General features: G+C 48.5%; 1 protein-coding gene across 1 annotated transcript in view; it reads right to left on the bottom strand.

Moving 5' to 3' along the window:
* Positions 1–19,844, bottom strand: part of RREB1 (ras responsive element binding protein 1) — a gene marked incomplete at its 3' end in the record, with an annotated part of 41,893 nt that extends 22,049 nt beyond the window's left edge. The window contains exons 1-4 of the mRNA XM_008938071.1: positions 19,719–19,844; positions 18,488–18,690; positions 13,951–14,040; positions 12,464–12,627 (exon numbers count right to left, since the gene is read on the bottom strand). Coding sequence (XP_008936319.1) covers positions 12,464–12,627; positions 13,951–14,040; positions 18,488–18,601 — 368 coding nt within the window. The remainder of the gene's footprint in view (positions 1–12,463; positions 12,628–13,950; positions 14,041–18,487; positions 18,691–19,718) is intronic.
* Positions 19,845–24,646: the final 4,802 nt, after the last annotated feature.

Raw genomic sequence — 24,646 nt, 5'->3', positions numbered from 1 at the left:
TGCTGAAGCGACAGGCAGCTCCTGTGGTCCCATCCCAGCCCTTCCCACCCCTCTGAGAGGAGCTGCTGTATTTTCTTAATCCCCAGGGGATTTGCATGTTGATCATCTAAGCTTTCTGGAGGTCTCCAAACAGGGCAACCTACGGCTTCAATGCCAAAACCAGAACGTGGGCAGGTTTTGACTGGTTGGCTCAAGGCTAGAACGAGGAGGCAAAGCATCCCAAAAGAGGCAAAGGCAAGAAGCAGCTGCTCCCAGCTCTGGGTCCCACTGAGTTAGGAACAAAACCAGGAGCTGCTGCTTTGCATGCAGATAACCTCCACCAGCCTCTCTGGCTCTCAGGGAGGAAGCATCACCCCTTGGCGTGCGTGGGAATCCCTCACCTCTTCACCACGGGGAGAAAAAACCACACCAGGGCTGCAGCTCTGGGTTTCCAAGGCTGCTGGTGTGCTCCACATCCCTAGGAGGAAGGGCCTGGCTGGCTGGGAGGCCCGGGCAAAAGGAAGGTGTGGAAGAAAAGGGGGGATGTGCAGCCTCTGAGCAGGGTCCAGGGTTAAGCCTCTCCCTTCTAACTATGGCAGCACAAGCGTTGTTGGCTTTCTGTCAAAAGAGGTTGATGCTAGGTAGGTCTGATTAGAAGGAGCAGCATGTCCAGAGGGGGAGCAGCAAGTAATTTCACTGAGGCCTGCCTGGTTGGGAAAGTCCCAGCATCTAAATCAAGATTAATTCTTCTAGCACAGGATCCAGTGCATGTATAAACACCCTCCTCCTCCCTCACGTCTCCGTGCCTGTGGAAACGTGGTGGGGAGGCCAATGAATCCAGGCACTATCAGTCCAGAGAGATCATCTGACAGGATCAAGTTCAGGTTCTGGCTTCATAACCCACAGATTATTCTAAGTTTCTCCACTTTACCACTAGATGATCCCTACACTCTGCTGTATCACTCGTGGTCGGTCCTCATCTGCCTCGTGATTTCTGAGCAGTTTGGTATCAGAATCAAGGGGATGATCCTCATGCATCTGATGCTTATCTAAAGACAAGGGAGCCACACATCCAACCATTCAGAGGCTAAGAATAAACCCCAGCACTTTCCATCCTTCACCTTCTTTAGAATAAACACGGGGGTCTTCTTCCCCTCCAACACAGTTAAGTTCACCAAGCTAGTCTGGGAAGGACTGAGCTGGTCAGATGCCCTGAGCACAATTTAGCTGCTACAATTGCTTTACTTCTTCCACAGTTTTCTTCCCTGAGACCTTCCATTTACATTGCTGCCTTTAAATAGCAGTAAATAATTCCCCAAGAATCAAACCCCTCACGTTTTCAATGATTTACAGAAAGAGAAAGCATGTCTACCATTCAGAACACCACCAAATATCTCTGTTTAGACTAAAAACCCAAGAACTCTGCTTTGTCTAAGCTTCAGCTTCACGCCACCATATCAGAACCAACAGGAGTGCAGGATGCACCCAAACCAGGTTGAAATTCAGGCCGTGATGTTCTTCAGGCCCTAGAGCAGGAAAAATGGCTCACAGAGCAAGAGAAGACAGCCTTCAAAATCACACAGGTAGGGTCTCTGCTCAAGAGGTTTCTGTGTCTGCTCAGAGGTTTCTGTGTCTGCTCAGAGGTTTCTGTGTCACATCAGCTTTGGTTCATTTTGCTTAAAAGTTACTTCAGCCCAAATTGCCTAGAAATGTAGGAAAACACAGGGAATTCCTCTTCAAAGATTCTGCTGTTTGACATGCATGGGAAGGAAATCCTAAACAAAAAGAAGGTGAAGCAGCAGCATTTTTAGGAGCAGCCACCCCACACGCTGCTGCTGACTCCCCTTGTCCATAAGTCTTGTGAATATGACTGGAACTTCAGTCAAAAGTGCAGCCACACTAACACCCTGGGGTTAAAGAGTTTAGTCAGTTGTTTGTGTGTTAAAACATGCAGAGAATCTGTATCGACAACGTATTTCCAGGGCTAATTACCAACATCACCCACTTAAGAGAGCAAGCCACTCAGCCCTCAACAGCTGTAATCCCAGGAACCAGCAAGACATGAGTAATTTTGCACATCAGACACAGGCTGCACTTGGATGAGTTTCTGTCTTCTCTTCTTGGCTTGTTTGCTATTTGTATCCTTAAAAAAAACCCACCCAAATGACCCCCAAAAGCCTTCAGACTCACATGCACGTTTCCCAGCAAGGCAAGAGACATTGGAATAGCAAAACTTGGCCATTTTGGAGATGGCCTCAAGTGCCAGGGGTCAGGACTAGGTCTAGTCTTGTTCCACACATTCATCAATGACCTGGAAGAAGGGACAGAGTGGGCCCAGTTTGCTGATGGTACAAAACTGGGAGGAGTGGCTGCCAGAGCAGCAGGTTGCTGGGATCCAGGGAAACCTGGACAGGTTGGAGGGTTGGGTAGAGGGGAACTTCATGAAGTTCAGCATTGGACAGGTTGGAGAGTTGGGTAGAGGGGAACCTCATGAAGTTCAGCATGGGCAAATGTAGGGTCCTGCACCTGGGGAGGAAGAACCCCATGGACCAGTACAGGTGAAGGGCTGACCTGCTGGAAAGCAGCTCCTTGGAGAAGGACCTGGGAGTGTTGCTGAACAAGAAGTTGCCCATGAGCCAGCAATGGGCCCTCATGGCCAAGAAGGCAAATCCTGGGATGCATGAAGAAGAGTGTGGCCAGCAGATCAAGGGAAGTTCTCCTCCCTCTCTACTCTCCCCTGCTGAGGCCACATCTGGAGTACTGTGGCCAGTTCTGCAAGAGCCCCTGTGATGCCATTCAGACCAGAACTGATCACAAATCCTTTCTGGGTGCTAGGAGGACAACCTGCAAAGTTACCCAGTGCCAGGACACGATACCTACGGACACAGGATCCACACACAGCACTTTGTATTTTTATCCTAGAGGGAAATTGTGCTTTCCTGGGAATAAAGGCAAGTTGGAAGCGTGAGCCAGAGGAAAGATAATGATCTACAAACCCAAAGAAGGGGGGGCACAGCTCTGGAAGAGTTGTGCTGTATTCACATGTAAGCGACTGGCTCCGCAGAGTCAGCAAGTTCAAACAGGCTCAGATTGACACAACTGCATTCCCAGCTTGGCTGGAGGTTCCTCCTGCTCCCTACCACAACACCTCAAAGGGAAAAAGCGAGACAAATATTTGCCTGATGATGCTGTGACAGGGAAGTGATTCAAACCATGCCTCCAAAGCCAAGCTTCCCAAAAGAGAGCAAAAGAGAACGTTCGTGTGTCCTCCTCCCCATCAGCCCTTGGCAAGGGAGGGCAGAGGAGGAGGGAAATGCAGCAGGAGCTTCCCAGTGTCCCTGCACCCAACTGCCTGCCCGTGGTCTGCTCTGCATCCAGAGCTGTAAGAAACTCTTTTGGAAGGGGATGTATTCACCAAGAAACTTCTGAGGTCCCTGTAATTCCTTAAGGTTGGAGACTAAAGCTTATTAACAACAATAAACTTAAGCAGGAAGAAGGTTTTTAAAAGTGTACCAAAAATCTGGCCTGGGACAATGCTGAGCTGCTGTTTTCTTTCCTTTTTTTTTGGACATTTGTGGTTTTCAGGCACATCTTTTAGTTATCACAGTATATAATCTTAGTCAAGGATTTTATTGCTGATTTTTCAGGCAACTTCAAAGAAAACAAGTGTTAATAGATAGTAAGGACAATTAAAGCAGTTTCAAATTGTAGCATCAAGGGGAAAAAGGGAAGAGGGAGAGGAAAAAAAAAAAAAATCAGAGAAAGGATGTCAGAAGGGGGAAAAGTTTTATCCTTGAGAGCAAACACAGCACCCAGGTGCCATCCCAGGTACATTCTGCTCCCCCTTTTACCAACAAAGCAAAGCCAAGGACTGGCCAAAGCCCTTCTGCTGATGGCACAGAAGGACCAGGGAGGAAAATAGAGACAGCCACAGCAATGCTGGGGCCAAAGCCTCCCCCCCAGTGCAGGCAACTCAGGCCAGGAAGCTGCAGCAGATAAGAGGAGCACATCTCCCCTAGGGCAGCAGGGTGATGGGGAGCCCCTATCAGCCCTCACCACCTCGCTGCAGGGCTGAGGGAGCCAGAGGTTATCTCTGCACACACACACACCAGCCCTGCAGCCTCTCCCCGATGGCATCCAGGCAAAAAGAGGCTTCACGTGCTCGGGCTGTTTCCTCTCCTGTTCCTGGACATGTGGTCCCTCCTTCCTGAGCAGCACTGACCTCACAGCCTGTCCCCACCGAGCCCAGGAGTGCTGGGAAAAGCTTTCACCTTGCTCTGCTTACTCAGGAGTAGGAGTCCCTGCCTGACTTGTGCTACTGTACAGGAATTTGGGAGCTTCTGCCCTCCAGTGAGATGAATTTCGGTGCAGTCTGTGAGCAATAGGGATTGCCTCACCCTCCTCACCCTCAGGTTGGAACTGGCATGAGAGATGACACATGGAGGTGGCCTGATGGCAAAACTGACCCACGCAGGAGCTGTGCACCTCCTCTCTTTCAAGAGATCTTTCCACACAGTATCATAGAACAGTTTAGGTTGGGAAGGAGCTTTAAGATCCTCGTGTCCCACGGTGAAGCACTGAAGAGCTGACTCTGAGGATTTACCAAAAAAATCACTGAGAGTGTTCAGGAAACTTCTGCTAAGAGAGCAGCCAGAAGAACTGAGCAGATCTAGAGATGCCTTCAAGAACCAGAAAGCAATATTTGCATATTGTGTGCTATTTATCAGTGGTATAATGACACCACTACTCCACAGACCATGCCTGTGCTGTGTGTGCACCATGCAGCTGAGCATCACAGCTCCAAAACCCAAGTGGAAGGCCCTGGCTGAGCCCAAACACCAAAATCCTCCTCGTGGTTTGTTTTCTTACAGAAAGTTTCCCCAAACGCTGACAATCCCCAGCCTGTTTTGAAAAGAGGGGAGAAAAGCAAGAGGAAAAAACCTGCTGACCCTGAGAGGGGGTATGTTCTGCAGTGTGCTGGTTCCAGCATGCTGAACTGGAACAGGTCGAGCCGGTTAGATACTGGGGGGAGAAAAGGTAAAGTTGGGAGACAGACATTAAAGGTGGAACGACAGCAACCACAAATGCAGTCTGAGAGAGATTTTTTCCTTGTTCTCATCAGTACTTGGCCTGGGTGTCTTTTCAGACAAGAGGAGGAGCAGAGCAAACACACATTCATTGGAGAGGGGACACGAGCACACTCCTGATGGGCGCACACAACAGGCTGAGCAAAGCTCACCTTAACACACAACCTCTCCCAGCACACTTTCCCACCACCTGCATTTTCTAGGCAGAATCACCCAACCCAACTATGAGCCAGAAGACAAACCAGCCAGCAAACTGCCAGCAAAATGACACGTTGCTCGTTAACCTTGACAGCCACCATCCCCACAAGAACACTGTTCGTGGCAGGACTGTGGGAAAGGACTAAAAGCACCTCAGTGCCCCTGGGTTTTTTAGTGCTTGCTGAGTTAAGGCTTGTGTTTATCCTGCAGCTCTCCAAGGTGAGAAGGGGAGGGAACATCCCTGAGGCTCAGAGACCTTCTGAGGAGGTGATGTTCCCGAGAGGGTACGTACGTGGAAAGATCAAGGCCTTGTGCTGCCACCAGCTCTGGGACTGGAGCCTCATCTGTCAAGTGGCTCGTGCTTGTTTGAGCTGTGACAGGGACAACAAAGCAGCACTCACCATGCTCCAGTACACTGAGATTTATGCTGCTGCCTCTGAGGAGGGGGCACTGCCCTGCTCCCTCAGACCACCCTCCCACAGCCTACTGAGAGCGCTGCAGCCCCTTTTTCTTTTTACCCCTGGAAACCCAAAATTGAAAACTCCACAACCCTGCAAGGCAGGAGGTCAGACTCAGCTGTGACTTCAAGGCAACAGGGACAAAAGCTCAGGCTGAAAAGCAGGCTGAAGTCTTTCTGATGTTTAGGTGCTGAGGAGCTCTGGAGATGCAAGTATAATGTTCCTCACTGTGTACACTTTGGTTCTCAAGAACAATGGAGCTAATTAAGGTCTGCATATAAATCTTAGCTCTGCACTTCCTTGCTTTGCTTGGTTCTAATCAGATCTCAGTGCTGGTGTTTTTGTGTGAACTTCCTCTGCTGCTCTCTAATGATAACTGGAGGGGACACTGTCCAAGGCTATGAGCAGCACAGCACAGGGCTGCAATCACTGCATCTCCTTTTGGCCTGGTGTCCCACAGAGGTCCTGTGGCACAGGAGCTCCTTCAGAGTCTCCTGCTGCTGAGAATATCAACAGAGGGGTTTTGGAGCACTTTATTATATGTGTCATGTGAATTAAATGAAAGTTTATATAAGGTCTTTTAAAAAGATGACCAATCTGCTTGGTAACAGTGAGAGAGACACAAGTTTCTGCCTGGGTCCATTAAAAATCCTGCAGTCCTCTGATCCTCACCACACACAGCCATGGGCTCCCACTGCTGTGCTGCTGGTGATGAGAAAGTCTGACCTCTCCTTTTTCCTCTTGCTTTTTCCTTTCCCTATTTTATTTTCCCCTTTCCTTTCCCTTCCTTTCCTTTCCCCTTCCTTTCCCTTCCCTTCCCTTCCCTCCCCTTCCCTTCCCTTCCCTTCCCTTCCTTTCCTTGCCCCTTTCCTTTCCTTTCCTTTCCTTTTCCTTTCCTTTCCTTTCCCTTCCTTTCCTTTCCCCTTCCTTTCCCTTCCCTTCCCTTCCCTCCCCTTCCCTTCCCTTCCCTTCCCTTCCTTTCCTTGCCCCTTTCCTTTCCTTTCCTTTCCTTTTCCTTTCCTTTCCTTTCCCTTCCTTTCCTTTCCCCTTCCTTTCCCTTCCCTTCCCTTCCCTCCCCTTCCCTTCCCTTCCCTTCCCTTCCTTTCCTTGCCCCTTTCCTTTCCTTTCCTTTCCTTTTCCTTTCCTTTCCTTTCCCTTCCCTTTCACGTTTCTTTTCCCCTTCCCCTTCCCTTCCCTTCCCTTCCCTTCCTTTCCTTTCCTTTCCTTTCCTTTCACGTTTCTTTTCCCCTTTCCTCTCCCTCTCCCTTTCCCTTCCCCTCCTTTCCCTTTCCCTTTTCCCCTTTCCTTTGTAATTTTCCTCACAACACAGGGCTCAGACCTTCCCTCTGCACACACCTGCTGCCAGCAGAGAGACCAGAACAACTTCCCTCATCATTTCCCTGTCCTTGTTTACAAAAACACAGGCAACATGTTCTAGCTGCAGAGAAATTTGCAGCAGCTCTCCCACCTCACCTGCCCCCCACAGCTCCAGCCATGACCAGGAGCAGCAGCAAGGAGCAGGGAGCCCTTTGTGTTGGTTGGCCCTGCTCAGAAAGGAGATGACCAAAGAGACACTTCTATTGTGCAAGACAAGAGGGGGCCTTTCACACACATGAAGCATCCATCACTCCCAGCCTGCTGAGCTCCTTGGCTGTTTGTTTTTAGCTTCAGGAACCTGGATGTTCAGTTTTTCAAAGCTAGCCAACGTTTTAACATCCAATTTCCACTTGGCCACCACCAGAAACCAAACCATGTGGTAATAAGGCATTGCCATCTCTTCTGGAAAACTGTCTAGCACTGAAAATAAGATTGAGAATGAAAAGTGCCTTCTTAATGAGAAGAAGAACTACCTTCTTTGATAGGCCCCTTTGTAAGCATGCTTCAAAGCACAGCTTCTGTGATCCAGATCTTCCAATTGGAGTTTCAAAGGCTTCTGCATGTGGTTGTTGCATGTGGTGTTTCAGGAGTGCCAAAAAGAAGAAAAAACCTTTAAAAAAACCCAAAATCCCCAAACTTTGAGACCTGTTCCTGAGATGGTGCATGAAGAGCCCACAAGTTCCTAAGTAGGGTGTAAATAAAAAGCCTTTAGGAAGAGTTTTGCTAGGTAAGGAGTAGAAGGAGAGAGAGATGGGAGATAACCTGGGATGGTTTTGTGTGTGACAGTAAGTCAAGCAAAGTCTCTTCTCTACCTCAAGGTGCCTTGCTAAAGCTTACAAACCACCAGCACTACAACCCACAGCAGCAGCCTAACTCCTCCATCTGCATTTTTGGGGAGGTGGAGATGCAACAAGACACTTACAACCTCTTGTTTGGGAGTCTTGACCCAAAAGGGCTCCTCAGAGCTGACAAGATTAATACCTAAGCCTTGAGTCATGGCAGTGTATTGATTGGAGATGCTGCTCTGGAATTGCCCAGCTCTGACAGAGCTACAGAGGACTCCACACACAATCCCTGCTGCTTCCAGGCAGTTTATGCTCCCTCTGGAGAGCTGAGGACATTCAACTTTAATTTGCTGTGACCAAGAGGAAGCCACAGTGTCTGGGTCTCCAGTGTAGAAGGGTGAGGATGTGCACACCCTACACTTCAGGTCTTCTATGCACTGATCACAGAACCCTTTGGGTTGGAAAGACCTTTCAGATCATCAAGTCCAACCCTTAACCCAGCATTGCCAAGCCTACCACTAACCCATGTCCCTCACCCCACATCTCCATGGCTTGGAAACCCCTCCAGGGGTGGGGACTCCACCACTGCCCTGGGCAGCCTGGCACAGCCCTGGACAACCCTTGCAAGGAAGAAGTTTTTCCTCATGTCCAAGCTAAACTTCTCCTGGGGCAACTAGGGGCCATTTCCTCTTGTCTCCTTGGGAGGAGAGACCAACCCCAGCTTGCTACAACCTCCTTTCAGGTAGTTGTAGAGAGGAACCAAGTCTCCCCTGATCCTCCTGTCCCCACAGGAGGCTCAGGCCACTCCTGAGCAGCTCTGAGAGGTGGGCTCATGGTTCACTGGTGAAAATCCTGGCCCAGAGCCACCCTGGACTGCAAAGGAAGCAGATTTTAACCTCTTTTTCTGCATGGTGCCTCACAAGAGAACCTTCCCCCTCCAGCCCTGGCTGCTGTGCCCATTCAACTTGACCTGTTGACAAGGAGCCAAAGAGCACACAACAAAAAGAAACTGGACTTCATGTGAGAGGTTATGAGTCATTTACAAATGAAGTGTTGCTTGTACTGTGGGAGGCAGGAAGGGCAGCATCAACCCAACAGGTAAAGAGTACATGCAACACTCCACCATGGCCAGGCTTACCCAGAGAAGAGGTGGGCACCAAAAAGTGTTCCCACCCCACAAAAACTCTGCCTACTGCACCAAAATTTCACCCACATGCACAAGAACAGCAAGTAAAAGCTCTGGAGGGTCTTTTCCTCCCTTAAGAAAGTGAAGGAGAAGAAAAATTACTTTCTGTGAAGAAGATGGGCACTTGGAGTGTAACAACACTGATGTTTTCTAACCCAAAAAAATCAACCAAACCTCCTTCCCTCCTCTGCTCAGCTGCATCTCTAAGGATGTGGCTGCTCCAAGTGGAAAAATGGGTCTGAAATTGCTCTGCAGGAACAAGCACTCCTGCAGCACAGTATTTCCCTTGACAAAAACATTTCATTGGATTTTTTCCCCTTCAAATGTTGCTTAAAAGTCTGGATTAAGAAAAAAAATTATATATATTTATAGCCACTTAAGGCAGAAGGGGGGAAAGCAAAGAGAGGAGGTGTGTAGTATGTGCAAGACATTTTTCCCCCCCCTCTTCAGATCCTGGCAGACTAATTCCTCCCTCACTCTGCTGCACAGCAAGCTGAGTTGATGTCAAGGCAGCAATACCTGGGGAGGCTCCTGCAGGAGCTTCACAAGCTGTCCTGGCTCTTCAGCAGCACATTCACAACTTTCTGCTGAGCCTACAGCTTCTCCCTCTGATCCCACCCCCTCTGTGCACTGCTCCAGCAATATCACCATGCTGGCTACCCAGGGGCATGACAGAAAACTTATTCTCTCCTGGTTTGGGCATTTATCTGTCCCTACTTAGCTACCTGCCAAGAGTTAGCACTGGGCTGAATTCACCTAAATTCACTAGATGAATGATAGATGGGGTCTATTAATCCCTCTCCCTTTCCCAAAAGGATGGGAGAGGGAATAAGGAAGAGAGACTTATGGACTGGAGCACTAAAACAGCTCAAATGAAAATAATAACAATAAAATGAGAGATATACCAATATATACCCACCCAACCCTCCTGATGGCAACTGTGTCACCATCATCAGGGAATCAGATTCCAGAGCTGGATTCTGGAACTGGATTCAGGAACACATGGATCAGGATTGAAGGTAGAGTGGACAGAGCCCTCCTTGGACACCAGCCTTTGAAGAAGAGGCTTGACCCTTGTGATCCCTCAGCTTTACACTAAACATGACATGGATGGGATGGAATCCCTCCTTGGCCAGTTTGGGGTCACCAGTCCTGGCTGCTCCTCCTCACAGGTGCCACCTCCTCCTGCACCCCAGCATGAGATTTCACAGTGACCTGGGTCTGCAGAAGAACAAGTCTAAGCAGGAGCCTTTCTGGGCTGTGTGACAAGGTGCTGTCAGCTTCACAGTGCAGTGACTTGGAAGAGACTGAGCTGAGAACTGAAACCACTGAGCAGGGTTAGTTCTGTCCAAGCTGCCCACTTGCACATTCGTGCTGCCTACTTCCACAACAGGATTCACTCTCACAGTCTGTTGCAGCAACAAAAAGAGGTTATTCACTGCAAAAATCTGCTGGCACAGTCCTGCCAGCCACAGCCCTCCTTCAGCAAAACTACCCCCCTTGAGTGTGCTCAGGATCTTGCCTGTCATGGGTCTGGGATCACTTCCTGCAGTGCCACCAAGCTCAGTAAGAGGTTTCTGTGAGGTCCCACCAAGCTGCTGTGCTGCAGAGCTGCACAAGGACTTCTCTAGAGGGGACAGGAAGCTATCAGATGGAAAGAACTGTAAACAGGAAGATTTTTCTTGCATGAGTTTAGGTCCTCCTTAGCACAGAAAATACAGCAGCCCATCCTGGTGGCTTCAAGAAACACCTTGTTAAGAGAAAACTTTAATACCAAAGAATTTCCTCATCAGAAGGTTCTGATCTGTTTTTACTTCTAGGCAGGTCACTGAGCCTGGAAATTCTGGCAAGTTTGCTACTAAAGAGTTGCTATATAGGGAAATAGGATGAGCTTAGAGGTCTTTTCCAACCCTAAGGATTCCATGATCCTGTGAAACCCACATAAGGTGACTACACCAGCATCTGACAGGCCTGGAGTCAAGTCTCTGGGGCAGCCTCCCTCCTCCCTTTCCCACTTCTGGGAGATGAGGAGGAGATGCCTACTGAGCCAAAAGCCAAACCAACCCTGCACACAGCCCTTCAGCAAGCTGCTGAGGACCTGGGCACAAGCACCCCAGCTCTCCAGAGTGCCAGCCCTGGAATCCACCCCGGGGATGCTGCAGCTCTGAGCCCTCCCCACGGCAGACAGAGCAATGACCCAGTCTGGCAAACAGGCAGCTTGCAACACCTCTGGTCAGATGAGTCAGGCGTGGGATTTATTCACTGCCCAAGGCCAGTATCTCCTCTGAATGCCTTTGTGTCTCTCCCTTCCCATTTCACATCCCTCTGTCCAGCTCTCCCCAATTCCAGTCGAGGGTAAATCAAAGAATTATGGAATTACAGCAGTGCATTCCTTCCTGTTTCTCCTCTGCTTTCATGTCACTGTTAAACCTGGACAACATGACAGAGAAAAGGTAAAGCTGCAAGCAGCCATTGCTTCCTTTCTGTGCATTACCTGATCTCTCCTGCTGTCACCAAAATCACACTGGAAAATGACTGGGAAGAGTCAAGGAAATGAGATCTCCTCCCTCCCACAGAACCAGCCTGTAACCATCACTCTCCTCACTTTGCTTACGAGCTGTATTCCTTTCCCCCACCCTGTCTTCCAGTTTCTTTGTAGGCTGCAGACTATGATATGGGGAATTTGTGAAGTCTTCATCAGCTCTGAGGTGTTCCACCATGCAAATGATCAAATCCTGAACTGGGGCAGAGCGAGGGGAAGGAACATCCATGGGATTGAACAGTTTGTTTCCACAGTTGACAAGTGTACACATTGCCACATCCCTATGAAGGAAACTCCATGAAATTGGGCAATTTGGCTTCCAGAGAGATCTGCAAAGCAGTACAAGTCCTGATGTATGTATTTAAAACCAAGATGAATGACCCCAAAGAGGCAGGTTCACAATGGGACTCAGATGCCTCATGACAACACACCACCACCACAGATGCTCCAGTACAACCACTTGCATCCATGACTCTGAAGTCACAAAACTAGAAGCTCCCATCCATTTTGGCTCTATATTTTTGTGCTTGGAGAAAAAAATCCATCCCATTTGTCAAAATAATAACAACAAAGAGACCAAAGAACACTCCTGGGTATCTGTGACAAGTATACATGAAGAATACATGAAGAGAGCTAAAAGATCTTTCTCAATTCTGACTTCTGCCACAACTGAAGCATCCTGGTAGTTGTAGAATGTATGTGTGCCACGCCACACTTGCAGATCACAGTCAGCCCCCATTTTCTGCCCACGGAGGTGTCTTTGGGCAGCCTGTAAGCCCTTCCAAGCAAACAAAGCCAGCCCTCCATCCTGTAACCCCTTCCAGACTGCCTGCTCCCAGCTGAGCACTCACCTGTGCATGTTTCCATTGGTGGTGAAGGACTGGCCACACACAGAACATTTGTAAGGCCTTTCCCCTGAGTGCACCAGCATGTGGCGATCCAGGGAGCTCGCTGAGCTCAGAGACTTTCCACAGATGCTGCAGGAATGGTCCGTCCCTCCAGTGTCAGTGTTGTGCTAGAGAAAGCAAGGGTTGGGTTTTCATTGAGTGGCCCCCCTCCTGAAGCACCAGGAAAAGATGAGTGAGAATGATAAACACCTCCAAGAGCCACCTGGCACCATGTTTTAGATGAAGGCGTGCCCCTCGCGTGCCTCCCCAGCCCTCCCCTCTCGACTCCACCCCCACCCTGGGGTTTATTTTTAATGATTTTTAACTCCATGAGGCACCAGCACGTGGCAGTTGTTTGGTACAGCTTGCACCACGTGCAGCTTTCCTGCTGGGTGTGTGGCAGGAGAGGACAGAAAGGGACTGAGCAACAACCCACTGGAGAAATGGTGCCTTGGGATAGCTGCAGCTGGGCTGTGGTTTGGGGCTGAGCGAGGGGTAAGGAGGAAAACAGAAAGAGGATGTAAGTAGGAAGACCCTGGCAGAAGAAAGACAGTTAAAAACAAATAGTCTTTAAAGCTGTTCATTTCAAACTGACTGTGCTGTAAGAAAACAGCAGTGAAATGCTCATGAGTGCACATGGAGAGCTCCATGGCTGTGAGAATGGATTCCAGGGCCAAAATAGCTACTGTGCTGAATGTACCACTCCTTCTCACTTGCATTCAGAGACTCACAGATTTCTCCCCATACCAAAAAACCCCAATGCCAGGAGAGGAAGAAAAAGAAAATCAAGTAGCAGTTCCAGTACAGGAGGGACAACTGAAGTAGTAAGTCTCTAGTGGACTCACAGTGGTGAACCACAACCTCAGCATCCCAAGCAGAACCTTCTGACACAGAAAAGGCCAAACCTCCTAAAGAAGTATGAATGTATTTCAAGAGGAGGAAGAAGAGGCCTGCAGCTGACCAAAAAAGTGCCTCATCCACCAGAAAAGTGTATTTTTAATTCTGCCTCCCCACACTGCTCCAGCCTGTGAAGGACTGTGGAGCTCTTCTACACTGAGATGATTTTAAAGTTGTGTCTTCCTGCTGCTTCATTTGCATGGCCAGTAAAGAGAACTGTACTCAGGGTAAGACACCAGGACTTGTGACTCATGATGAAATGGTTTTACAGATCCATGGGCCATGCAGAGCAGGACACACCTCCTTGTTTGAGCCACTGGCAGGGGGAGTGTTGGGGAAGGGAGGGAGGAAAATAACCCACCTCAGGGTGGGCTTGTGGGGTGCTTTGTTTTTTAAAGAAAAATACAAACAGAAGGTTAAAATAAAAGCAAAACAATTGAATCCAGTTGTAAGGAGGAATGAAGTTCTGGTTGGCACATGGAAAAATGCAAAATGCCCCGTGGCAAACCAGACACTCTTAGAAGGAAGAGAGCAAGAGCCAGAGCCCTGCATACCTGACGAATGTGCATAGTTAGTTGGTGCTGTGTAGTGCAAATCTTTTCACACAGAGGACAGGTATAGGAAGACTTCTCTTCTTTTGTTTCCTGGGAATGAAACAAAACAAACAAAAAAAAAAAATCAGAAGGAATATTGAGATAGAAAAGCTCAAAAGCTGTTACTGCTGGGGATGGATAAAATAGAATCCATCCTTAGTCCCAAAGGGCACTGCAAACAGAACCACTCACACGGATCCATTCATCATCCTGATAGAGCCCTCAGGGCAGCTTCAGAAACTTCTTCATTTATAAAGAGGGGCCGTTTCAAGGACCACAGAAATGCAGCAGCTGTTTTAACAGCACACAGACACTGGCAGCAGCAGTTTAGGACAGGAAGTGAAGGCAATTATGGCAACCAGCTCAAACTGCCAGGAGGTGCCTGGTAGGTGAGTAGAAACCATGTCCTGCAACACCGCCAGAAGACGTGGGCAAGTGGCACCAATCTCCCCAAAAGATCTTTCCTCAGCACAAGCTGTTGGGGTTGAGGTTTTCCACCCCACCTCAGTGGCAAGGCCCTAGCTGGGTGCCCTGTTCAGGGGCTGCCTGTTCTGAGGCTGACTCAGGAGGAAAGTGGCGTGTGGACTGAATCACCAGAACCATTTCCCTCAGCATCCTGTGTTTCTCCTGGAAGCATCCCATCCAGGCACACCAGCCAGGCCCAACCCTCCTCCTGGAGCTTGCAAGATCTGATGAGGTCACAGCAAGAAAGAGGTGGCACTGCAGGAGCCTACGTGACTCGAGCAGGACCTGGTGTGAACCTGGCTACTCTCCACCCAGGGGAGAACCAGGAGGAAAGGGCCTCAAACCACGACTAGAGTCAACCAGAGAGCTCAGCCTGATTCCAGGTATGGCCTTGAGACCCTCAGCAAAGCCACCAGCCAGGGGTGAAGTGGCAACCTCTCAGGAACTGGAGGCATCTGCCTGGACCTGGCCACAAGGGTGGCTACTGCCTAACAGAAGGGTTATTTCCACCACCTTGCTAGGTAGCCCAGGCACAGCTCCTGCACCAGCACCTTGTATGTGGAAGCAACACCTTGTGTGAGGAAGATGAACCTCCTACTACCACGAGCCTCTCTGCTGTCTATTTGAAGTATCATTACTAAAACCCTGAAAAGGAGCAAAAACTAAAACCCAGTCCCAGCAGCAATTTAGCTGGGAGGGATTTGATGGGGGTGAGTGTATTTCCTCTCTCCACACAACTCCCTTCCCTCCATCACCGTTCCAAAAGTCATCAGCTCAGACCATTCCCACGTTGTCAGACACAAGCACTGGTTAGAATGACTAACCCCAGCCTCTGGGACAAATTCTCTGGCAGGTTAGGAGGGAAGATGCTGACACAGTGTTAGAGAGAGGTTAGGTCTCCATACAGCAATTATCACCTCCCACGTGATTTGGGGAACCATTTGAGAGAGCCCACTCTTAAAATCTAAAGGCTGTCTTTTCAAAAATAGGGGCATGATAATCTTCTGTCAACTCCAGTGACCTGGGGATGTTTGATAAAGAGCTATTGTTCCCTTTTCACCTGAAGCAAACAAGACTTGTGACTTCACTTGGAAAAGGATGGGGGCTGCAAGGTGAGGTCCTCCCACCACTCCTGACTGTTTCTGCTGTACATCCTTTTCCCAGGGCTCTCCACCCTAAAAGTAATCACTGCAGGCTAACTTACTGCCACTCACAAAGCTTTAGAAAGCAAGCAAGAAACATTTTCATTTTTAATTCTTATTAATTATTCTTACCCTGCCGTTCTGAAGCCTCAACACCCCAAGAAAATGAAGATGCATTATCCCAGTGTGTGTCCCCCTCCATTTTTACACACCATTTTCACATGCTCACTCCCTCCACCTTCCACAACTTGCATTTTACTCTACACGACCTGCCTGTGGTGTAATGTTCAGCTCCAATTATACTGCAACCCTGTTAAAGTTGGCTCAGGACAGAGAACAAACACGCTGTGCCACGAGGAAAATCCCTGCAGCTGTGCTGACAGTTTAGAGGGTGTTTAATCCCCAGGGTATGGCTGTGAAATTATCAACCTACTAGTTGTTTTTTTTTTCTGGTTTGCTCCCCTCCCTCCTTTAAACGAGGGCTGCAGTTCTACAAGGATGCACTTGATGGTTTCCAAGCTTGCTTCTTCCCAGACTGCCAGCTCTTCACATCAGCAAATTAACAGAAGACAGAGTAATTACTGGTTCACCTTGAAGCAAAGATCAGAAACACACTATAGCTCAGCCAGAGCTGATTAGTATTGAATCTGGGGTTTATTATTAACTAAAACCCAAACTTTCTCCAGTGGTCACCCAGGGTACGTGCCACATACCATAACACAGCTCAAGCAAAGCCAGGGGAGCTCCAACAGCAATGCCACTGCCTGACTCAATCCACACCAAGGCCCATCAGCATCCCTTCTGCAAAAGCACCCCCCAATTTAACAGGCAGCACTCTGGATACCCTGCCAGAGCCAGGCTGGGGAAAACACTTCCTGAGCTGAGAGATAAAATTAGCAGCTAATTTGTTAGCTACTCTCCCTTCAGAGTCACCCTGGCACACTGCTCTGCATTCAGCTGATGGTAAATGCTGGTGGAGTTGTGCATCAGGTCTTTTTGGTTTCCTCCAGCTGAAGGAAACACCTTTGTCAGGCTTTTTCTGTTCTTCAGCAGCAAAGCAGAGGAGAAGTTAAAATGGATGCTGCTCGACCTGAGAACACATTTATTAGACTGTGGGGAGACCAGAGCCAAGATAAAGTCAGTGTTATAAAGAGAACCATAGACTTTGGGACAAAGGTTCAGGGCAAACCATTTCACTGCCAGCTCGTGGGAAACAGCAGTCAGACCCAGAGAACCAGCTAACTGTTATTAGCCTTGAAATTATAACAAGGGGCACACTCTGAGCAGAATTTGGGAGCTGCACACTGCTACGTGCTGAAACAATTGGGTGTTTTCACTCTGCCAGGCTCAAAGTGGAAATTTGCTGTCTTAGAGGCTGCTAACCAGAGTGATACCCACTTAATACCTCCCATCTCACTCCTCTTTTCCCAGTAAAGTAGGCACTTGGTGATAACAATCTTTCAGCCTCAAACCAAACAGGCTATTTACTAGGTTTTGGATGTATTTGTTTATTTTTATGCTGTAAGAATCCCTCTTAATCCTGTCACATTTACTCCAGAGCTTCCTTTGATTCCATGCCCATCGAAATATCAGGTGGAATTAAAGGTCACTAACGTTAATAAACTTCCCTGCAGCCAAACCACATGGTGCATGGGTGGACAGCTGGGTAGCAGCACTGCCACTGAGACTGGTCTGGACTCTCCTCACATGATGAAATCAAGGAACCAGGGCAGCCCCAAAGCAGGAACACTGCAAATAAACCTTAACCAGGTGCAAGACAACGTGATCCCACTAATAGTGGCCCACAAGCTGTCCAGACTCTTCACTGAAGAATGGTCACTTAGAGGCTTTTAACTCCTTTCAAGTCAAAAAAAACATCTAAGACAAGTCATAAGTCTGTCAACTGGGCAGCTACTTGGCAAGCTATTAATAAACTACTATAGGAACATCACATGAGTCATGCCTCACAACCTTGCTGGGCCCTGTTACATCTTGATTCATTTAGAAATTCTCCCTGATTCACCACAAGCTCTCAAGTCAAACAGACACAGGGATTTGGGGTATTTCTCAACGTTCTGCAGCACCTTCCTTGGCAGGGCTTGCCCCAGCAGGAGAAAAACACAGAGATAAATAATCACAGCTTTAACTGATACAACTCCCTCCGTGGTTTAGATCAATACTTCTATCAACTGGTGCCATCAACTCACTAATGGAAAAAAAACTGATAAAAGTTACATATATTTGCTCTTCAAGATTGGTAGGAAGCATTCTGCAACAGCTCTTCACAGTTTTATTAACAATGAAGTCAAAAGCACTTTAGACTGCACACATGCACCCAGCATCCTGCTGGATGCTTCCTTCTAGCACCACCTTTAACCTTCCAATCACCTGGACCTTCCCTGGAGATGGCCACACACCTCACGAGAGGTCCCACAAACAGCCCAGCCATGCTCCCTGCCATGTCCCTCTGCTCCTCTCTCAGCTAATTCTTCTCTCCTAATTTCATGAAATGAACTGGTCCCTTACCAGATGAGATGAAAGCAAGAGCTTGGAAACAGGATGCAGCAAGGAAGAAGTGACAATTCTTGGGTGGCTTTGCCCCTGCCTCTGGTATCTGCTAGACCAGCTCACCACTGCACGACTTCAGAACTCGTGCTCATGTTTTACGTGTGAATCCAAGCAAGTGGATCCCCTGGAATCCCAATTTTCTGCAGTTATGCTCTAGAGAGTCACCAGAAAACACACACACACAGAGGAGCAACGGCAGAGACAACAAACACACACCCGCGGAGGGGGGAAGAAAAGGCAAAACAATGGAAGAATCACAATTCTGCCTCATCACTTCCCATGCAAGCTGCTCCTTCTTGCACCCTCCATTTGGGTTGAGGTACCTGGTTCCTCCTGCCAATCCGATTGGGTGCAGGAGACTTTGTGGGGGACTTGACATTTTGGGGGTTCCCGACGTTTTCGGCGATCTTCCCGGCGTTCATCACCGCCGACATCATGGCGTCGATGGAGGACAGGTCGGATCCCTCCAGGCTGTTTGGGGAGCTCGGGGACACCTTGTAGCTCTTTAAGCTTTCCAGCTGCTGCTCTGGAATCAAACCCAAAACCACACGTAGGAGTCGCTGGGCTGTTTGAATAGACCCCAACCAACCAAACCTTGTGGTGTTTTCGGCCGTATCACGCTCCCGTGGAGCACAAGCAACAGCTCATAATAACTGGCATTTAATTTAGGAACACGGTGTAGGGGACCAAGTTCTCTTTCTAGCCCAGCTCTGTATGTGCAATAAGCTAAATGAGCAAAAATCAAACCAAAACAACCCCCCCAATGCCTCTTTACTGCCACAGCTGGCATCTGTGTAGGGTTTTTATTCCTTTTTGGTCTACCAAGCCACCTTAATCCATGGAGCACGAGTGCTACAGCTCTGCAGACTCCTCCATCACACCCTCCATGCAGCAGGGATGCTCCTGTCCCAGACAGCAGACTCAAAACACACCTCCAATCTCCCCTCTGGTTTCTCAAGGTACCATGTTGAACACCCAGGCAAGGCCTTACAAGCTTCACACAGAAAATGTTTTCAAAATAAACCCTCAAAGCTTCCCCCCACCCCCCAAAAACAAGTCTCCCAGACAACCAGGAGCACCCTGCAAGTCTGTTGGTCTGTCTGCTCTGGTGGAGAGCACAGAAGCTTTATCTGTGTGGTGAGAAAGTCACCCTAACACAAGAGGATGTGAGGGTGAACAAGGAGGAACACGTCTGTCTGTGAACATTTGATCTCTGCATAATACTGCCTTTGGAAGAGAGGTTTGAGCATTATAAACAGGTGGTTTTTTGAGGCTAAGTAATGTGGTGCCAAGTCACTGGGTGCCAAGAACATCTCAGTTTGGAAGCCTGCAGTGGTAGTCGAGTATTTACGTGCCCATGCTTCTGCTCAGCCTATTTTTTTTCACTTTTCAGGCAGGAAAAGGTTAGGGATGGGAAAAGAAACACAGGCACCAGTGATTCTGCTCCATGTTTCACACTCTTCACACAGATCAGGGGCATGGAAAGGTAAGAAGTGTTTCTGCAAGCCTCAATCCATGCCCTAATTTACACACAGAGCTAGTCAAGGCAGTTACCTTCATTTTTATCCCCTGATGGACTGTGGCTCTCCTCTTGGCTGCTGGTCTCCTCACTTAGTGTAGTCTGGGTAGTGGCGTCTGGCTCCTCAGCCTCTTCTTCAGCAGCACCCTCTAGCACTGCAGGAGGGCGAAGGGGAAGAGCGAAAGGGACTAAGTTTTTTCTGGAAGCCTTTTCAGCAAAATAATACCACAGCTCTTCAGTTTGAGGGCCCCCCTAAAACCAGGCTGGGCCCCAGCATTCAGCCAGCAAAAAGAGGAGGAGGGAGAGGAGGAGAGGGCAAGCTAGCACATCACTGATGGTCGTGACATTTGGCTAAGAAGCTGGAAGAACACTCTGCAGCTAGAGAACTGAAGTCATTCCATTTCATACACACACTCCTCCTCCCCTTCTCTTCTTGGAGGATTAATTTACTCCAATACATGAATTCATGGTGACCTTTTTCTTCCTTCTAGCACAGCTACTGAGGTTTCTGGGACCCTCTGGCATATTCCTCACGCCCACTGCCCGAGGTTTTAAGAGGAGCTGAAGACATAAGCAACCAACCCCTGTATGTGCCAGCAGAATTTCTCCACACTCCTTTCTGCAACCACAAACTTATCATGCTATCGTTGGGGTTCCAGGAAGGATGCCTGTTCTGCCTGGAGAATGACAGGGCAGTTAAACATCATTTTTAGAGGTGACAGGGGATAATCAACCCCTGGGAAGGAGAGGAGTTCTCTCCAACAGCACCCACAGCAATAGGTTCTCTGCAACACATGCCACCAGGGCCACAGGTTTAATGGAGACATACACCTTCATAACCTTGCAAGCAAAACAGTGAGGTTATTATGGCAACAAACAGGCTGTGGACATTTCATCATCTCAGGTTGCCAAATCACATCCAGCAAACTTCAGACAGGTTTTCTTGCAGAGACCCTCAGCCTCAAACCACAGTTAACTCAACAGGGGTTCTTCCTTGTAAAAAAAAACCCCATATTCTCAAGGATGACATGCAAATCAATCACACAACACCTCTTCAAGTGCTGTCTGAACAGCATTTGCAAACAATAACTGCCTGTGTTATCCCAAGGACTGACATTTCAGAGGAGAAGAGAAAAGGCAGACAAAGAGAAAGGGCCCTGCTGGCGTCAGGCAGTTCCTCATTTCAAAGGGGCAGATTCAAACTCCCCACGTTCAACCACCAACCCTCTCAGGAGGTTCAACCACCTGAGCAGTAGCAGAGGATGGGACAGAGCCACTCAGCAAGGCCTGGAGACAAAACTTCTGTCTTTGTTTGTCTTTATTTTGTGTGTCCTTAACTGTTGTCACTTCGCTGTTATTTGTTTCTAAAAAAGGTCTGTCTCATTCAAAAGCAGCACAGACAAGTTGGGTTTTCTTCCTCTCTCCACCTTTTTTTAAACCACTTACATGGTAAGTGACTTCATTTTTAATTGAATAAGCACAAGAATTATTTTTAAGACTGGCCTAAATCTGAGTTGCTGGATAGATCAGCTTAGTACCACCAAAAATAAGGACCAGTTTAAATTAGCAGGGCAGATTTCTGTTAAAACAACACAAATAAGCACTTTAGTCCTTAAAAAAACCCCAACCAAAAACAACCCTCCCCTCCAAAACAGACCTATTCATTCCTCTTTCAGTCAATACCTAGGACATTACTGTCCCCACCAGTCATCCTGGAAAAAGCCAATCCATTGTGTAACTGGGAAGAGTCCTCTGTTGGCCAAGGCAACCTGGAAATTGCTGAGGACCCTCCCAAAGGACAAGGAAGGTCAGAATTCCTAGTGCTGCTTTCAGCAACACTTTAAAGGGGCAATGTTCATCACAAAGGGAAGAGTCAGGCTCACAGGCACAGGTTAACAAGCTTTCCTCCTGGTTTTGAAACCTCTGCCAGCTCGCTGCCTGCTCTGCTTTCAGGAGGAAAACTTTGTATTATGCTCTTACAGCCTTTCCCAATTTCTGTGAACCAAGAGCTGGTTGAAATGTCTTCCTGCTAACACAAAAAAGAAGATTCACAGTCACGCATCTCGTTTTTAAAGCCACCTTCCGTGGGTTAAAAAATCTCTTTGATTTGGGAAGTGGTTGAAAGAATTTCTGCAAAAACAGGTATTCTCACTGCCCTCTTTGATGCACAGCTTGGTTTTCCACTCCCTTGCACGAAGCAGAAAGGCACCCCTGAAACAAAGGCAACTGCAGGAGCAGCACACACCGATTTTCAGAGGCATAACTTTCTATTTGCAATAGGATATAGGAACAATAAGAATACTGGGCCAAATCACTCCTTCCTGTGGGAGAACCCGTGGCAGAATGCCTTCAGGCAGGAACACACTGAGAGATTTCTCTTGCAGCTTTTTTTTTTTTGAATTTATTCTTTAAATAAAGGCATCACGGAGGATGAGGAAGTGTTGGGTTTTTTTTTTTCCCACAGCACCTATGGAACTGGGGGAACAGGCAGTGACCAGCATGGATGCTCTATGCCAGGCTTCCCTCTTGGAGGTCGTGCTGATGGAACCTTCCTCCTCCCTCTCCTCAAAAGAAAACAAAGACCTCCAGGAAAGAGGACAAACAGGAAACAGGCTGGCAAACAGAGCAAGCCTCAGGTTGCATTCAACACCAGTCCAAAGCCTCTAGGAAACAGGGAAGTGGTCACAAGCATTCAAGTCATCTTCTGCTTTGAAGAAACCCCCTCAGCATCACAGTTATCTTCTGTGAAAAGGAGGAAAAGCAGAGAGCAAGTGACAGAGGAAGAGCATGAACACGCCAGGGGGTGGAGGACAACAGACAACATGGGCCCAAACTGACCAAGACCCTCTTCTCATGGCCTGGCTCTTCTGCAGGAACGTGTCCCCTCTGCTTCATCATTTGTGGAAACCAGGACAGTGAGGTGACTTCAACCCCACAGAGGCACCCGAGGGGGCCTTTAGCTCCTGCTTCTGCCAGAGGCCCACCCTTGATGCCCCACAGAACCCGGGGGGGGGAGTCACTGAGAAAGCAGAGAGCTATAAAAAAGCAAACAGCCCTGTTGCTTCCCATGCAGTCTGTACAGGAAGACACTTGCTAGACCTATTTCCTCCTCTGGGATGAAGCGTGACTCCACTGAACGTTAGAGCTGAGCCCATCAACACTCACTTCCCCCCGTCGCTCACGGGCATGTATTTGTAGTCAATTCTCTTGTTTTAAGACCACTCTCCACAGCTAGAGCTGCTTCTCCTTCTGGTGAGGAGCATCATGGATGAAGCAAAAAGGAGAACACGGGCCACGGGGGAAGGAAGAAGAAAGGAGAAGAAATGATGAGTCTTTAGAGTCACAGTCACTTGACTGGCTGTTGAGAGCAGCATGTCCTGGCCTTGGGAGCTGGTACCAGCCCCTGCTCTTTGCTCCCCTGTCTTTGCACAGGGACAGATAGGAAGAAACACACAATACATGCAAGGAGGGGGAAAACCTGGGTGTGCAGCACAAAGCTCCTCATTGTTCTGCCTTCCAAAAACATCCACACGGACGTTAAAGTAGAAGCCAGGCGCTAATTGGGCCAGGGGAAGATTAAACCTCTCAGCCAAATTCTTTGATTGGTTTCATTAAACACGCCGTGGTAGGGAACGTGGGGAGCAGGGAGGAGAAAGAGGGGAAACAAATGACAGGTTTAGGAATGTGCACACACACACACACACACCCCCCATCCATTTCAAACCACTTTTTTCCCCGTGAGGCCCAAACAGGAATCCTGAGCTGTCTTCATCATTTCCATCTCAGCAATGCTATTAGCTTATTCAAGGCTTTCCCACTGCTTTTTTTTCTTCCTCTCAGTGGCAGAAAAAAACCCAAGGATCATTTAAATGAAGGCCAGACCTCCTAGTATACAAATTTAGAAGAGAACAGAACTTCAAAGAGGGTTCTCACATTTGAATAAACAAAGTTTACCGTTTACCCTTAAGATTATAATACCTAAGAATCGTTACCAACCACTTCTGATGGATCCACTGGTCTCCCACTAAGCTCCTCCACAGAGGAGCAGATTTGACCCCTCGAGCACTCCCCAAAAGCACAGAGGGTCACACTCTCAGCCCAAGAGCTGTGCGGGGTCACCCGTGCCACATCTTGAACGTGACTCTGCCTCCGAGCCGGCGGGAAAGGCAAAGGGGTGAAAAGCCACCGTGTGGGAAGAAAAAAGGGTTAAGGCTGTTCAAAGCACTGCCTCGAGGCAAAGGAAAACTCAAGGAAAAATTTTTCCCAACTGACCTTTTTCATACCAGCTCTGCCCTTGCTACTGAAGTGCTGGTGCTGACTCGGCACCCCAGCGGTGGAGAATTGAGCCGGCAGCGTCACCTCACTGGCACCGCTGCTGGAGCACCAGCTCAGAGCAGCCTACAGGGAAGGGGAGAGGAGCAAGAAAAAGACAGACAGCAGCATGGGATGATCTGGAGGTCACTCTTTCATCCAGCAGCTGGTCAAGATTGAGAAGGTTATCCCAAAGGTTTTGAACTGGTACCTGTAAGTGATGTTCCCCTCTAGGGAAAAACCAAACCAAAGAAAGGCGCAAAGACAGCGACCAAAAGGAGCAGTGGGACTCCCTGAGCACCAAACACACACTCATCTTGCTATGAACTCTGAGCAGCTGGTGACACAACTGCTTTACCTGTGCTAGGGCACGTGTAATACTTTGCTTCTCAAAATGACCTCACAAACCCACAACGTCCATACACCTTTTCTTACCTAACGTGCACACAGATTCACCCAGACCAGGCTGGCGCTCAGCACGTGCTCACAGCCCTGCCTTAAAACTGAGCTAGGGACCAACCACCTTCTGTTCTGAGGGCAGGGCAGGGGAAGAACAGCAAACTAGAACAAGAGGACCCCCACGTTTCCACGTTATTTTGTATGCTGTTGCTACAACACCTAACAGTTGGGCTAAATTTTACATAGTGGAACA

This window comes from Merops nubicus, unplaced genomic scaffold (assembly GCF_000691845.1).
Source record: "Merops nubicus isolate BGI_N331 unplaced genomic scaffold, ASM69184v1 scaffold11263, whole genome shotgun sequence".
Taxonomy (NCBI): Eukaryota; Metazoa; Chordata; class Aves; order Coraciiformes; family Meropidae; genus Merops; species Merops nubicus.
This window is presented reverse-complemented; position numbering and strand designations above follow the sequence as displayed.